Raw genomic sequence first — 13,978 nt, 5'->3', positions numbered from 1 at the left:
CATTTACAAAATAAATATCAAGAAGTCCACAATGACATGTGATGTGTGCCTATTTAATATACCAGTAATCCTATCTTTCAACTTTCCATATTGTCTCTATGACATTCGTATTGAATCTGAAACATACATCTTTTTGTCTTTTTCCTGTCTTCTTGACAAATAAACAGCGACGAAGAACTAATATCATTACTACCCATATTGATGCTTTCATCCTAACTGGTATACCAATATTCTGGTTGACTTCCGGTAACAGTCCATGGACTGTGACAATACACATCTTGCTCAAGGGCACTTTTTCATGAGGGAGGAAGGGATTAAACAGGATGAGATCAAGCCAGGGACCCTGTGATCAACAACTAGCTTACAAACCATTACACCACAACTACCAATTGGGTGGCCATCAGTTTATTTTATTTTTTAATGTTAAAGAGGATGTTGTTAGGCTTATGGTGAAGTGAAAGCAGCGTTGGAAGATTTATGATAAGGTTAATAATGCGTTTGTTCAAAAGCTTGACAATCACTGGGCTAGGGAATACATGGGAAAAGAAAGAAGCAGGTAGAACCATAGTTGTGGGACAGGGTGGTTAAGGACCATATGCCTCAGTGATGAATGTGATTTCAGATGCTTTTTGAACGTAGCCACAATTCCACCATTCAACTCACAAGCCAAACTACTAAATCACAGTTTAGACTCTCACTCTCTCTGTCTCTCTGTCTCTCTCTCTCTCTCTCTCTCTCTCTCTTGGACGAGAATGTGATCACGTAAACCAAGTTTAGTTTGAATCCGTTGAAGAGCTGCCGAGATATGAGCTCACTTCCTGTTACCTACCTGTTGCTGGCGCTAGAGAGCTTGGGGTCTGGATTTTTTTGTGGGAGGTCATGGGATGGACTAGAATGTGTGCAAAAAATCCTAACAGAAATTGACTAACGGTTGCTGAGATATGACCTCACTTCCTGTTTTGCCACCTTTAAGACAATTTTGATTGGCTGTCACCGGCAAACGACAAGAGGTGTTCAAAATTCTTTCCTCTCCCCCCTCCCTCTCCCTCCCTCCCTTCTTCCCTCTCTCTCCCTCTCCCCCCTCCCTCTCCCTCTCCCTCTCCCTCTGTCTGTCTGTGTGTGTGTGAGGAGGGGGTTGGGGGTGGTGTGCAGGGGCTGGGGCAGTGGGGCTTGACCCCCTGCCGAGAATGGTGTCAGTGAATGTGCGCAAGGGGAGCAGAGGAGACAGAGAGATGAGAAAAAATCCCTCCATTCTTTCCACAATTTTGAATGGCTGCTGTGAGCTGATAGTTTTTTCAATCGTTACGAAAATCCATACCTGGGTGCAACATGGTGTGAAGATAACCTGTGTACCAATATTTTGAAAATTGGGAGTAGGGTTCAAAAGATACAGGCAAAAATGTAGCTAAAATTTTGACCTGCTGGTGGCGCTACAGAGCTTGAGCTGGGGATTCGATTTTTTTTGTGGTAGGTCATGGGATGGACTACTATGTGTGTACAAAATCCCAGCCTAATTCAACAAACGGTTGCTGAGATATGACTTCACTTCCTGTTTCACCACTTTTACGACAATTTTGATTGGCTTTCACGACTAAACGATAAAAGATATCCAATATTCCTGAAGACCCCATGTGTAGCTCAGTCCAGAGATACTATATACCGAGTTTTGGGCGAATTGGTCAAAAATTGCGGGAAAATTAACATTTTTATTGAATTTTACAAAATTCAAAATGGCGGGAAAACTATCCTGGCGGAAAATGACGTCATATGGTGCGTTGGATTCGTCTTGACTCAAGGATTCCAGGGATACCAAGTTTATGAAAATTGGCCCAGCGGTTCAAAAGTTACAAGCAGAAATGTACCTGCAACTTTGACCTGCTGGTGGCGCTAGAGCGTTGGGGCTGGGGTCCTATAAATTGCTGTGGGTAATGCTGAGACTGCCCCGAATGTGTGTGCCAATTTACAGCATTTTCCTGCCTACGGTTCTATGGGCTGCCATAGACTTGCAGAGGGATAGGAATGGTGACTAGAGAATAATAATAATAATAATTAAAGCTGCGAGCAGCCTTGGCGGGCCCTCGCACCTGCGGCCCCGGGGGGCACGGCATATCGCCCTGCCCTAATACACCCCTACCTGTGAAAAACGGATGAAGTGTAACAATTTTCTGACAGGTATGAGGAAGGAGAAGGCGTCATTGTCTTAGCACTGCTATCTTGTCCACTTCCCCTCTCTGTATCCCTTTGCATTGCCATTTCAATCATATAGACACATGCAAAATATTTTAATTTCCACATTTAAAGCAATTCATTCGCCTAAAACATGGTGGCACGGCCCTTGGTAGCCACTGCAATCACATTAGGCCAGCTTCGGACAGGTCTCTGCAGGGGGTTCTATTGAGTCTGACATTTTTGGATTTGTAAATGCACCATACTGAACAACCATGCCATGTAAGTTTTACAAGCAGAAATTGGGACCTGGAAGTTATTGTGGGAAGTCATGGGACAATGAGAATGTGTGTGACAATTCACAAAAGATTCTTACAATGGGTTGCTGAGATATGACTTCACTTCCTGTTTGGGGGTGTTAGGAGGATTTTGATTGGCTGTCCTGGCCAAACCGTAAAAGATGTAGTAAAACCCTTTCACAAATCTCTTCAGAGTGCTCCTGAAATCATATGTATCAAGTTTTGAGAAAATCAGACCGAATTTGAAGGATTAGGAGCACGTTATCGATTTTCACCAAATCCAAAATGGCGGACATTCTGAAAATGCGGGTATGATGTCATGGGTTTCGTTGGATTCGTCTTGGCCCAAGGATTTCAACGCTACCACCAGATTTAAAATTGAGCATGCAGTTCAAAAGTTACAGGCAGAAATGTAGCTAAAACTTTGGCCTGCTGGTGGGTGGTGACTTTGAACTTTGAACTGCTGGTGGCGCTAGAGTGTTTGAGCTAGCGACCTGATATTTCTTGTGGGGGGCCATGGCATCGTCAAGGATGTCTGTTACAATTTACAGATGGTTCTGACCATGAGTTCCCAAGATATGATGTCACTTCCTGTATGGCGACTTAATCCAAAATGGCGGACATTCTATAATGGTGGATATGATGTCATAGGGTTCGATGGATTCGTCTTGGCCCAAGGATTTTAACGGTACCACTAGATTTAAAATTGAGCGTGCGGTTCAAAAGTTACAGGCAGAAATGTAGCTAAATCTTTGACCAGCTGGTGGCGCTAGAGAGTTTGAGCTAGCGACTTGAATTTTTTTGTGGTGGGTCATGGTATAGATGGACATGTCTGTGACAATTTTCAGAAGATTGTGACAATGGGTTCCCAAGATATGACTTCACTTCCTGTTTGGCAAGTTTTAGGCGACTTTGATGCTATTTTTGATTGGCTGTCACGGCTAAACGATAAAAGATATCCAATATTCCTTGAGACCCCATGTGTAGCTCAGTCCAGAGATACTATATACCAAGTGTCGGGCGAATTGGTCAAAGATTGCGGAAAAAATAGCATTTTTATTGTTTTTCACAAAATTCAAAATGGCGGGAAAATTATCCTGGCGGAAAATGACGTCATGGGGTGCGTTGGATTCGTCTCGGCCCAAGGATTCCAGGGATACCAAGTTTTTGAAAATTGGCCCAGCGGTTCAAAAGTTACAAGCAGAAGTGTCCCTGAGTTCAAAAGTTTCAGGCAGAAATGTATTTAAAATTTTAACCTGCTGGTGGCGCTAGAGAGTTTGAGCTAGCGACCTGTATTTTTTTTTGGTGGGTCATGGTATGGACGGAAATGTCTGTGACAATTTACAGAACATTGTGACCATGGGTTCCCAAGATATAGCATCACTTCCTGTTTGGCGACCTTTAGGCCGTTTTTGATTGGCTGTCACAGCCGAACAAACACATTACCGCAAAATCCATTCGATAAGTTTTGTTAGGCTCACTTCAGAGATGCTATATACCGACTTTCAGAAAGATTGATCAAAAATTGAGGGAGAAATAGCATTTTTACTGATTTTCGATGCACTGCTTGGCCCCTAAATATCTCACTTCCTGTTGGGTGTGGCCATGGCAACCTATTGACTTTTTTGTTTGTCTTAGTGAGATACACACCCCCAAAAAATTTGGAGTCTGTAACTTGTACTTATATCGGCACTAGCTTTGACCTGCTGGTGGCGCTAGAGGGCTTAAACTGGAGACCTGATATTTCTTGAGGAGGGTCATGGTATAGACAAGAATGTCTTTGGCAATTTTCAGGAGATTCTGTCCATGGGTTTTCAAGATATAGCTTCACTTCCTGTTTGGCGACTTTAAGTCCGTTTTTGATTGGCTGTCACGGCCGAACAAAAACATAACCGCAAAATCCACTCGATAACTTTTATGAGGCTCAGTCAAGAGATGCTCTATACCGACTTTCAGAAAGATTGATCAAAAATTGAGGGAGGAATAGCATTTTTACGGATTTTCGATGTGCTGCTTGGCCCCTAATTATCTCACTTCCTGTTGAGTGTGGCCATGGCAGCCTGTTGACTTTTTTGTTTGTCTTAGTGAGATACAAACACCCAAAAAATTTGGAGTCTGTAGCTTGTACTTTATACCGGCCCCGCCCCATTGGCCTACGCATTAGGGGGCGCTATTCTGTGCCCGGACCCAATCCGGACCCGAGCTTCTGGTTCTGAGTAGCGGTTGCCATGTCCGACCACCGTGCCAAAGGGCGTACCACCAAATTCTTCTCAGACAAAATGGGCGACCCAAACAACGAGCAAGAAGCGAAATAATAATAATAATAATAATCCGAGCAAGAACAATAGGGCCTCGCACCCTCCGGTGCTCGGGCCCTAATAATAATGAAGAAAACCTACTAACTCTATAGGGGCCTTCGCCAGCTTCGCTGCTTGGCCCCTAATGAAAGGCACAGTAAACAGTAGAGGCATGGCACATCACCCCAGTACAGGCAGACAGTACAGTTGTCAGCACAGCACAGCGCAGAGAGGACTGGCTCATGCACTGCAACACAGACGCACAGGCTCCACACCTCATCTCAGGCAGGAGAAGCTACAACACACCAGGCAGAACAGCACAGCAGAAGGTACAGTATAGAATGTAGCACAGCACAGCAGCACACAGGAACACACTCCAGCTCTCTTTCCTTTTTTGCTTTATCTTTCTTTCTCTCTCTGTCTGTCTCTCTCTTTCTATGCTCCATCTATCCCTCTCTTTCACTCTCTCCATCTCCCTCTGTTCCATCCCTCTCTCTCCATCTCCCTCTGTTCCATCCCTCTCTCTCTCTCTCTCTCTCTCTCTCTCTCTCTCTCTCGCTCTCTCTCTCTCTCGCTCTCTCTCTCTCTCTCTCTCTCTCTCTCTCTCTCTCTCTCTCTCCTGACTGACAGCCAGCCGAGCTCAGGCCACCTGCTGCGCTTCTCGGTTCTCCTGGGAGCAGGGCGGCTTTGACATGTTTTAGTTGATGTTGCTCTGATTCACTTCAGCTTTAGTTTCATCAGGTTTTTTTTTTTCTGTGTCACTCTGGACGGGTTCTGGTTTAGTTTTTTTTCCACATTTGATGAGATAAGTAGAACAGAGGGAAAAGGAAAAACAGCATTGATGTGTGATGTTTTTCACAAGCTTAAGTGGGTTGTGTCTAGTGCATTATATGTGTTTATTGGTGAGACCAAACACACATTTCATGGCGGACATGGAGATCATCTGTATTTTATTCTCACCACCATGGACGGATGTAAAGATCCAGTATCAGGTTTAGACAAAACCAGCAGGCCGACTAAAATATGCTCCAATGGTCTTGTTGTAACTGAATGATTTATGTATTCATGTCTTCTTATCGCCTGCCTCTGGGAAACTGAATGATTTGATTTTAGTGTTTGGAGAAAGCTGCGCCATTTGAAATGTTTTTAGCTCTGATATTTTTTCCCTCTTGTTGTGGTCACTGGTTTCACGCAACACAAACCTCAGCCAGCACTCTGTGGATTTGTACCAGATTTGTATATAAAAAACCCAAGAAACTAAATACAAACTAAAACATTTGCCAGAATTTGATTCCAGTACCTCTTTCTCATCTCCTCTGGTCTCCGCTTTAGATTCAGAAGAAGAAGGACCAGATTGAAGCTGCCAAGAAGGAGCTGAAGAAAGCCAAGAGGGCCCACAAAGAGCACCCATCTGACAGATCCAAAAAGTAACAGCCCCTTACCTCGGCTTGCTGCTTCCATAATACCTCAAAATATCTCCCCAAAGACTCGCTCCGAAAAGGCTTTATCTTGACACTCATGTCTCTTTTTTTGTCTCCTTTTTTGTCTCTCTTCTCTTCCCCACTACTCACTCTCTTGGTATATCTCTCTCTTTTTTGCCTGCCTTTGCTCTTTTCACTCTCCCTGTGTGTCTTTAACTTCTTTTTGCTTTCCTTTTTCTTTTCCGCCGGCTGTCTGTTGTGCTTGCACGTCTTTCTCTTTTTGTCTTTCTCTTTCTCACCCTTGTGTTTTCTCTCTTTTCTCTGCCTTTCATTTTACTGCTTGCATTCTCTTTCTATCTATCCATTGCTCTCTCTCTCTCTCTCTTCCTCCCTCATGTTCACTCTTTCCTTTTTCCAATTCCTTTGCTTTGCCTTCTGTACCTCTCTGCCTTTCATTTTGCTCTTTGCTTTCTCCCTCCCTCTTTCTCCCATGTTGACTTTCTCTTCTTCTTTAAATCGTCTTCTTTAAATCTCTGCCTTTCCTTTCACTGGCCATGCCCTCTCTACCTCCCTCGCTCTCTTATGCTCTCTCTTTCTCTCGTGCCCTCTCATGTTGGCTTCTTCTCTTTTTCTTCTTTAAATCATTTTTTTCTTCTTTTTAAATCATCCTCTATCATCCTCTCTGCTCTTTCCTTTCACCTTTCATTCCTCTCCCGCCCTCCACCTTTCCCCTCACTCTCTCTCTCTCCTTCTTTCTCTATTCCTCCCTATCTCTTTCTCTCTCTCTCATTCTTCCATCTCTCTCTCTCTCTTTCTCTGCCTCTCTCTCTCCCCCCTCTCTCCATCATCCTCCACCTCCATCTCTCTCTTCCTGTCTCTCATTCTCCCTCCCTCCCCCTTCTCTCTCCTTCTCTCCCACTCTATATCCCTCCGTCCCTCTTTCTCTCCCTCTCTCATTCTCCCTCCCCCCCTCTCTCTCTCCCTCCATTCCTCCATCTCTGTGTCTTTCTCTCCCTCCCTCCCCCCCATCTCCCTCGCACTCTCTCTCACACCCCCCCCCCCCCATCTCTCTTCTCTCCATCCCTCGATCTCTCCATCTCCACCTCCGTCCCTGTGCCTCTCCTCAGGCTGTTGGAGAAGCAGGAGAAGGCGTTGCGGAGGCTGGAGGATCAGCTGAAGAAGCTGGAGCTGCAGGTGACGGACCGCGAGGAGAACAAGGTCATCGCCTTGGGCACGTCCAAGCTCAACTACCTTGACCCCAGGATCTCCGTCGCCTGGTAACGGCCCTCTGCTAGGCGCACACACACACACACACACACACACACGTATACACACACTCACACACTCCCCCTCTCTCTCATACATACACACAACTTGTCTTTTCATATAGCCTCTGGAGGAGTCCAGCCAAGGAGTTTTTTTTTATTTGAAGAGTGTCTGAACAAGTAACAAAGACTATGTTGCCAGAGCGAGTCTGCTTTCATGTTTTCTAGTGAGTTTTTCACTCTCTCTCTCTCTCTCTCTCTCTCTCTCTCTCTCTCTCTCATGCTCTCACTCTCTCTCACACACACATTCTCCCAATTCTCTAAATTTAGATTGTAAGAGCTTGAGCCTGAGATGTTGGTTGCAATGGGTGGATATTTGCATTTTGTTTTAATATACTTGGAAATTATGATGGCTCGGAGGGAGTGATTTTTATGTTTCTCTTGTTAAGGAGAGTGGCGCTGATGTCTAGACTGTTCCTTATGTGTCTTTCTCTTTCCCCCCACCCCACCTCTCTCGTCTGCAGGTGTAAGAAGCATAAGGTGCCCATTGAGAAGATCTATAATAAAACCCAGAGGGAGAAGTTTGCGTGGGCCATTGACATGACTGATGAGGACTTCCAGTTCTAGACAACATCACAAAGAAAATTATTTTCCGTTTCTTTTTTTTTACTGTCATTTTTGTTGTACATGAAGAGTATTACGTGTTGTTTTTGTTTTACAATTATGTCTGTCTTATCACTTAAAAATGTTAATTTGTCTGATTTAATTTAATACTTTAAGTTATTGTACCCTGTAAAGTACTGTCAAGGTTTTTTTTCACTTTATGGAAATGAAGTCCACGAAAATGAAAACCTTGCTCTCGTCAAGTGTCTTGTGTTGTTACAACTTGATCTGCTTGGTGTAGATATCAGAGTCTGAAGCCCCCACTATGCTAGATAAGAGAGATACAGAACAAGAGAGAGAGAGAGAGAGAGAGAGAGAGAGAGAAGCAGAGGATGGATGTAAAAGTGTGCGAGAGAGAAGTACCCACATAGAGAGTACAAGAGCGAAAGTGAAAAGGAGAGAGAGAGAGAGAGAGAAAGAGGCACCCAGACTTTTGCGCAATGTGACATCATCCACGGCACTCTCACCAAATATCTGAAATATTTTAGTGTTGCTCCCCTGCTCCTGCTCCACTGTGGCTTGGTGCCGGGATCCAAGCTGTAGGCAGCAGGAATGCAGCAGGATTTCACTGTGGATTAGGCTCCCCCGAGGTGAGGTCGGGAACTGGGGGATCCGAGCAGAGAGAGAGGGAGAGGGAGAGGGAGAGAGGAGCGCAATAGGAAGAGAACATCTGGGAATGATAATGTTGTTTTGGATGCAGTCCGGGAGGAATTCTGCATGGCCTGAGACACAGCTTGTCTGGCTGGGCGCGCTCTCTCACAGACACACTCACTCTCTCTCTTTCTCTCTCTCTCTCTCTCTCTGTAATCTCTCTCTTTCACACACACACTCTTCTCTTCCCCTTTCTTGCTGTGCCTTGTCTAATCTTCCTCCCCCCCCCCCCCGCTCGATCACACACACACACATTCTCTTGCTGTCTGTCTCTCACTCTGTCTCTGTCTAATCTTGCCTTACTCTCTCACTCTCTCTTCTCTCTCTCTCTCTCTCTCTCTCTCTCTCTCTCTCTCTCTCTCTCTCTCTCTCTCTCTCCCGTGGCTCAGGTCATGCTGTCTAGCTAGGTCGACTCAAGTCTTTCTCGCTCCATATTGGTATGTCCTCGGCCTTCGCTGTCTGAGACGCTGCATGTGTGTCTGACATGTGAATGTTTGTCGTTCCCATTTCCTGAAGGCAAGTTAAAGAAGATGAAAACTCACTTCAACTTCCCTCCCCTGTACTCAGTGTCCCTCAGTGCTGTGAGTGCAGGGAGAGAGAGAGAGAAACTCGCCTTTTCAAATACTTGTTACCATGGTGCTCTGCCTCTGCTGAGTTTCCAAGCGTGGTCGAGTTAAAGAGCGTGGTGCAAGCATCAACATCAGATCTTCCGTCATAAAACCATATTTTTACCTTGCCAACTAAAGTTGACTGGCTGGCTGACATAAAAACAAACAGTGACGCCACCTACTCACTTTTGCACACGGACCTGCCCAGCCTTCCCTGAACAAGAAACACTTGGAAATGGGGTGTATCTGTGCAGAGAGGGGAAACATGCCAAAGCTATTATACAGTGGAATGCAACGCTTTAGTATATCTGCCAGAAAAGCTGTGCTATTCCACGGTGGATAGTAGCAACTGTGATATTTTCAGATTTCCTCAGCCCTGAAGCTCTTCAAATGTCTGTCGAAAAACGGGGGCCCCTTGATTCCACACACCCCCACCTCCCTCTCTCTCTCTTTCCTCTTCTCTGCTCTGCTCTGCTCTCTTTCTCTCTCTCTCTCTCTCTCTCTCTCTCTCTCTCTCTCTGTGTCTCTCTGCCTGTCTGTCTGTCTCTCTGTTAGTAAACTATAGAATAACTCCGAATCCGGAAAAAGTTGTGTCTGCGAATTCCCATCGACTTCCCCTTCAATTCATAAATATTCCCCTTGCCACAAGTGAGGCCCAGCCCCATCTGCGCCGGCTGTGGTTGGTGAGCCTGGCGATCGCCACATCAAAGGGGCCCCCGCCGCCCCTCGCCAAGGAAAGAGAGGAAATCTGGGACAAAGTCTCTTTCCCTTGCAATCCAACCACACATGTGGTGAGGAGAGGAGAGAGGAGAGCAGCACTTTGTTATTTAGCGACACAGACGCAGGCGTCTCTCTCTTCCGCTCTATCTCTCTCTCTCTCCCTCTCACACTCGGCGAGTGAGTGAACTGAGCGGACCAAAGTGGAGCGCGGCTGTCTGCCTGCCTGTAAAAAGGAAGCCCCCACTGCAGCAGTGTGTCTCTCTCTTGTCCCCTAGCCTGGCACGCAGACTTGTCAGCCATTTTGATGTCTTTCCCTTTCATTCCCTGAAAATGGGGTTACTAGACAAATGGGGACGGAAAAATCTAGTTTTCACTGCCTTGTTTTGCATGAAGTGTAAGAAACGAAAGGCTGTGTGTGTGTGTGTGTGTGTGTGTGTGTGTGTGTGTGTGTGTGTGTGTGTGTGTGTGTGTGTGTGTGTGTGTGTGTGTGACTGTTGACTCTCTTTGTTGTCTGAAGGGCAATGGTAAATATCACAGGCTGTGTCAATGCAGCAGCTACGTGAGGGAGGTAGATCAGTCTGACCTTTTCAGTAGGCGGTTTGCACCTTGCATTGCTATCCAAGATCTCCACCATGTTAATTCTTCCCCCATCATACCAGTAAGCTCCTTCATCCCTACTTTGTGTTCCTGTTGCCCGCTAGGACTGTCTTATCCTAATCTGCAGTCTTTGGAGTTCGCAGATCTTTTTTTTTTTTCAAGAATCTATTCTTTTTTTTCTCTTTTCACTCCCATGTGTTTACCCAAGGGATTAGCAACTAGGGTTAGGCTGTTACAACAGGCTTAGGTATAGAAAGAAAATAACTGATTTAGAAACTGAGAGGGAAAAAAAAGAGAAAAATGCATCTCTCAATTATTCCGTTTTTTTTCTCTCTCTTCTGAGAGAAAACAACCGTGTTTGTCAAAGAGACGAGAAAGTCCCGTAGGCCGGATATCCCGGAATATAAAAAGTCATTTGATGAAAGCAAGCCGATATCCCTACAGCATTGTTTCGCAGGGCATTCCTCACTTGGAGTTGCGAAGGAGGTAGCCAGATATCAGACTTTGATCCTTGCTGGTTGCCACTGCTTCTCTCTCTCACTCAGCCTCGGCTAGCAGAGGAAACTTTGGGCTGGATGTCCATTGTTCTGCAGCAACTGATTGAAGTTTGGTGCTGCAGGAAGGATGGAAGGCCTTTAGCGCACTATGTAGAAATACACACATGCAGAAATATACACAAAGACGCACACACAGAAAAACAGACTCGCAGAGTAAGACACACAGACACATGTGTGAACACCCACACACATTCACACACACACACACACAGACGTCCATGTCCATGCATTTTATGGCTTTGTGCCATTTTATGGAGCTTGGCTCGCCTCAACCCTCAACAGGGCCATTCGGCTACTCCTCTGAAAGCAGTATATAATGAAAAACTGGTATCATTAGTTCTTTGAAACGCCTTGGGAGGACACAGGCAGCATCAGCGCTGCTCCGCTCACATGTGGAACTTTTTCAGAGGAGCGTAGCCAGAGAATGACATTTCGCTCGCCTCTAAAGTCAGAGAGGCTGTTTATGTCTTCCAGTCCCGAGCCGCGTCGGCCGGCGTAACATATGTCTGCCACATTTTTGCTGTTTGAACAGTACATATGAGTCATTTTCATCAGCTCTTTCTCCCCCCCTTCCATTCAAGTACAGGGCCTCTATGCTTTAACCACAATGAGGACCATCCACTTTTTTTTGCTGCCAGCGTACCAAGTAAACAATTTTTTTGCACGTCGTTGAGGCACGGCGCTCATTTGGAATTGTTTTAGTTAAAATGGGGTGATTTTTGAAGGATGATGTGGAGGAGGCACTGGAAGACCCAGGGGCCCTGTTTGAGCGAATTCCCGCTTTTCAGTCTGTCACACGTCCTTTTTCCTTTTTTTTTTCTTCTTCTGGGGTCTGCTCTCCATTTTGAAAGACTGACTGAGCTCATGGTAATTTCGCCATCCGAGTGTTTCACGACGCTAATGATGAGAATCTGGTGGTGCTTACTTCGATATATGATGATTACACAAGACACAGGAAGTCTTTGAAGTAGGCCTTGCCAGATTATAAACATATTCACTTTTTTCCGCTTCAATATCGAGCAGCCGACCATTCTTCACAAGTTTATCTCCTTAGCCAGTGAGTGTGGGGGATCCCAGTTTCCTTAAGTCCCAGTAATAAAATTCCAGTTGTCCTTTTCTTCTGCTCTCCTCTGAAGACCCGGTGTGAAGAGGAGGTCAGCTAAGCCCGCACAGTGTGCCAGGATGACCTCTGACCCCTCGGGTTGCCATCACAACGGACGACAAAGGGGCGTGAGGATTCCATCCCTAATCAGTAGCCGGCTCCCCCACCAGCAACAGAGGGATTCTATTCATGCTAGACCTTTGGCTGCTCTTTTCATCTCTCCTCTCTTCCTCCTCCACTTGCTTTCATATGTACCTTCTTGGCCCCCTCGTTCACACACACGGTGTGTCCATGCTTAGTGCGAGAGGGGATTTAAATCCCATTCTTGCTGACTTTTCCACCCATGGCCCTATTAAAAAGTGTAGATTGAAGGCCCTCGGCTAGTTCCGAATAGGGATGGGAAGGTGGGCGGTGGGGAGGTTTATTTAATGGCTTTGCCGCATTGGCACTTACTAACATGACAGATGTGTTTGGCTGTGTGTGTGCGGACCCTCACTGTTATCAGGGGAAATACGGCAGCAAAAATTGTCTGCTTTATAACTCTCCCATGCTGGAACATTGGTGCAACTATATGCTCTGGCGAAACTTAAGTAAAAAAACTCAATTCCCTTATCTGCCACACTTCCAAAGCCATCTTTATAGGCGACTCTGTTTACTCACACGCTCCAATATTTATTTTCGCTCTCTCCGCAAGTAACGTTTTCACCTTTGAGCATCAAAGGCCCGTGCAATGCAAGCATGTTTTCATTAAGAAACACAAATGCCCTCAGCAAGTATATTTTAGTCTTGTTAAATATGCTTAGGCTCCCAGATGGTTTGGCGGCCGAACGCTACGCTTTTTTGCCTAGCAGCCTGGCAGACAGCCAGAGCCGGAGCACAAGGAGGACTCTCTTGCTCACCGCGAGCGAGCGCAGCAGCAAGGTGAGACAGCTCGCCCAGCAGCCACTGAAGAGTCATTTAGGAGAGCCCCCAAACTGATATTAGGATCTGCAGTCATTCCAGCCGGCCGGCCTCATTTCTCACTGCTGCTCTCTGCTGCCACAGTAGCACACCTTGGCCTTCAAGAGGAGAGCAGCAGGCAATCAAAGTCCCACTGCCCGGCTGCCAGGCATGGCATGGTGACAAAACGTAAGCCACTTGGTTCTGTGGCAGCATGATGATGTAATGCTGGTGTTGCTGGATCCCCTAAATTCTCATAGAGCAAAGATAATGCCAGAGCCCTCAGGTCACGATCAAGAGGTATTGTTTCCGCCGTAGCTCAGGCTGTGCGGCCTTCGCATTCATTTCTGAACTCGTGAATTTGTTCAAATGTTCTGCCCTGCGGTGGCAGGATGAACAGTGTGTGCCTGGCCCAAAGGGCAGGAACTGGAAGGATAAACCATATGACACCATTTTGAAGTACACCATCCTAGTTGTAGTTCTGAAATCACTCTGGATTCTAAGGTAAAATGGTTGACATAGCACCTCAGGTACTTGGAAAGGTAAAGAAAGGCAGACGCACAAAAAAAACAACCATCCCTTTCCCTAAGAAGTACAAGGGGTGTATTTGGCCACCCAGAACTGACTTGTGGACCCATTCCACATGTGAATTGAGGGAGGAAAAGACCAAACTTTAAATAGGCCTAGCTCCAT

At 45.9% G+C, this 13,978-nt stretch overlaps 1 protein-coding gene across 4 annotated transcripts in view; it reads left to right on the top strand.

Annotated features, from left to right (window-relative positions):
• The window catches only part of top1mt (DNA topoisomerase I mitochondrial), a 33,110-nt gene extending 24,807 nt beyond the window's left edge, over positions 1-8,303 (top strand). For 2 of the 4 annotated variants that reach the window (XM_063206740.1, XM_063206743.1), the window contains 4 exons: positions 4,957-5,091; positions 6,095-6,189; positions 7,311-7,460; positions 7,973-8,303. In XM_063206740.1, the coding sequence (XP_063062810.1) occupies positions 4,957-5,091; positions 6,095-6,189; positions 7,311-7,460; positions 7,973-8,075 (483 nt within the window). In that variant the 3' untranslated portion in view covers positions 8,076-8,303. Of the gene's footprint in view, positions 1-4,951; positions 5,092-6,094; positions 6,190-7,310; positions 7,461-7,972 lie in introns of those variants that run through there. The other 2 variants (XM_063206741.1, XM_063206742.1) reach the window with 2 other exon arrangements.
• The last annotated feature ends 5,675 nt before the right edge of the window (positions 8,304-13,978 follow it).

The sequence above is a fragment of the Engraulis encrasicolus genome, chromosome 9, assembly GCF_034702125.1.
Source record: "Engraulis encrasicolus isolate BLACKSEA-1 chromosome 9, IST_EnEncr_1.0, whole genome shotgun sequence".
NCBI classification, from domain to species: domain Eukaryota; kingdom Metazoa; phylum Chordata; class Actinopteri; order Clupeiformes; family Engraulidae; genus Engraulis; species Engraulis encrasicolus.
This window is presented reverse-complemented; position numbering and strand designations above follow the sequence as displayed.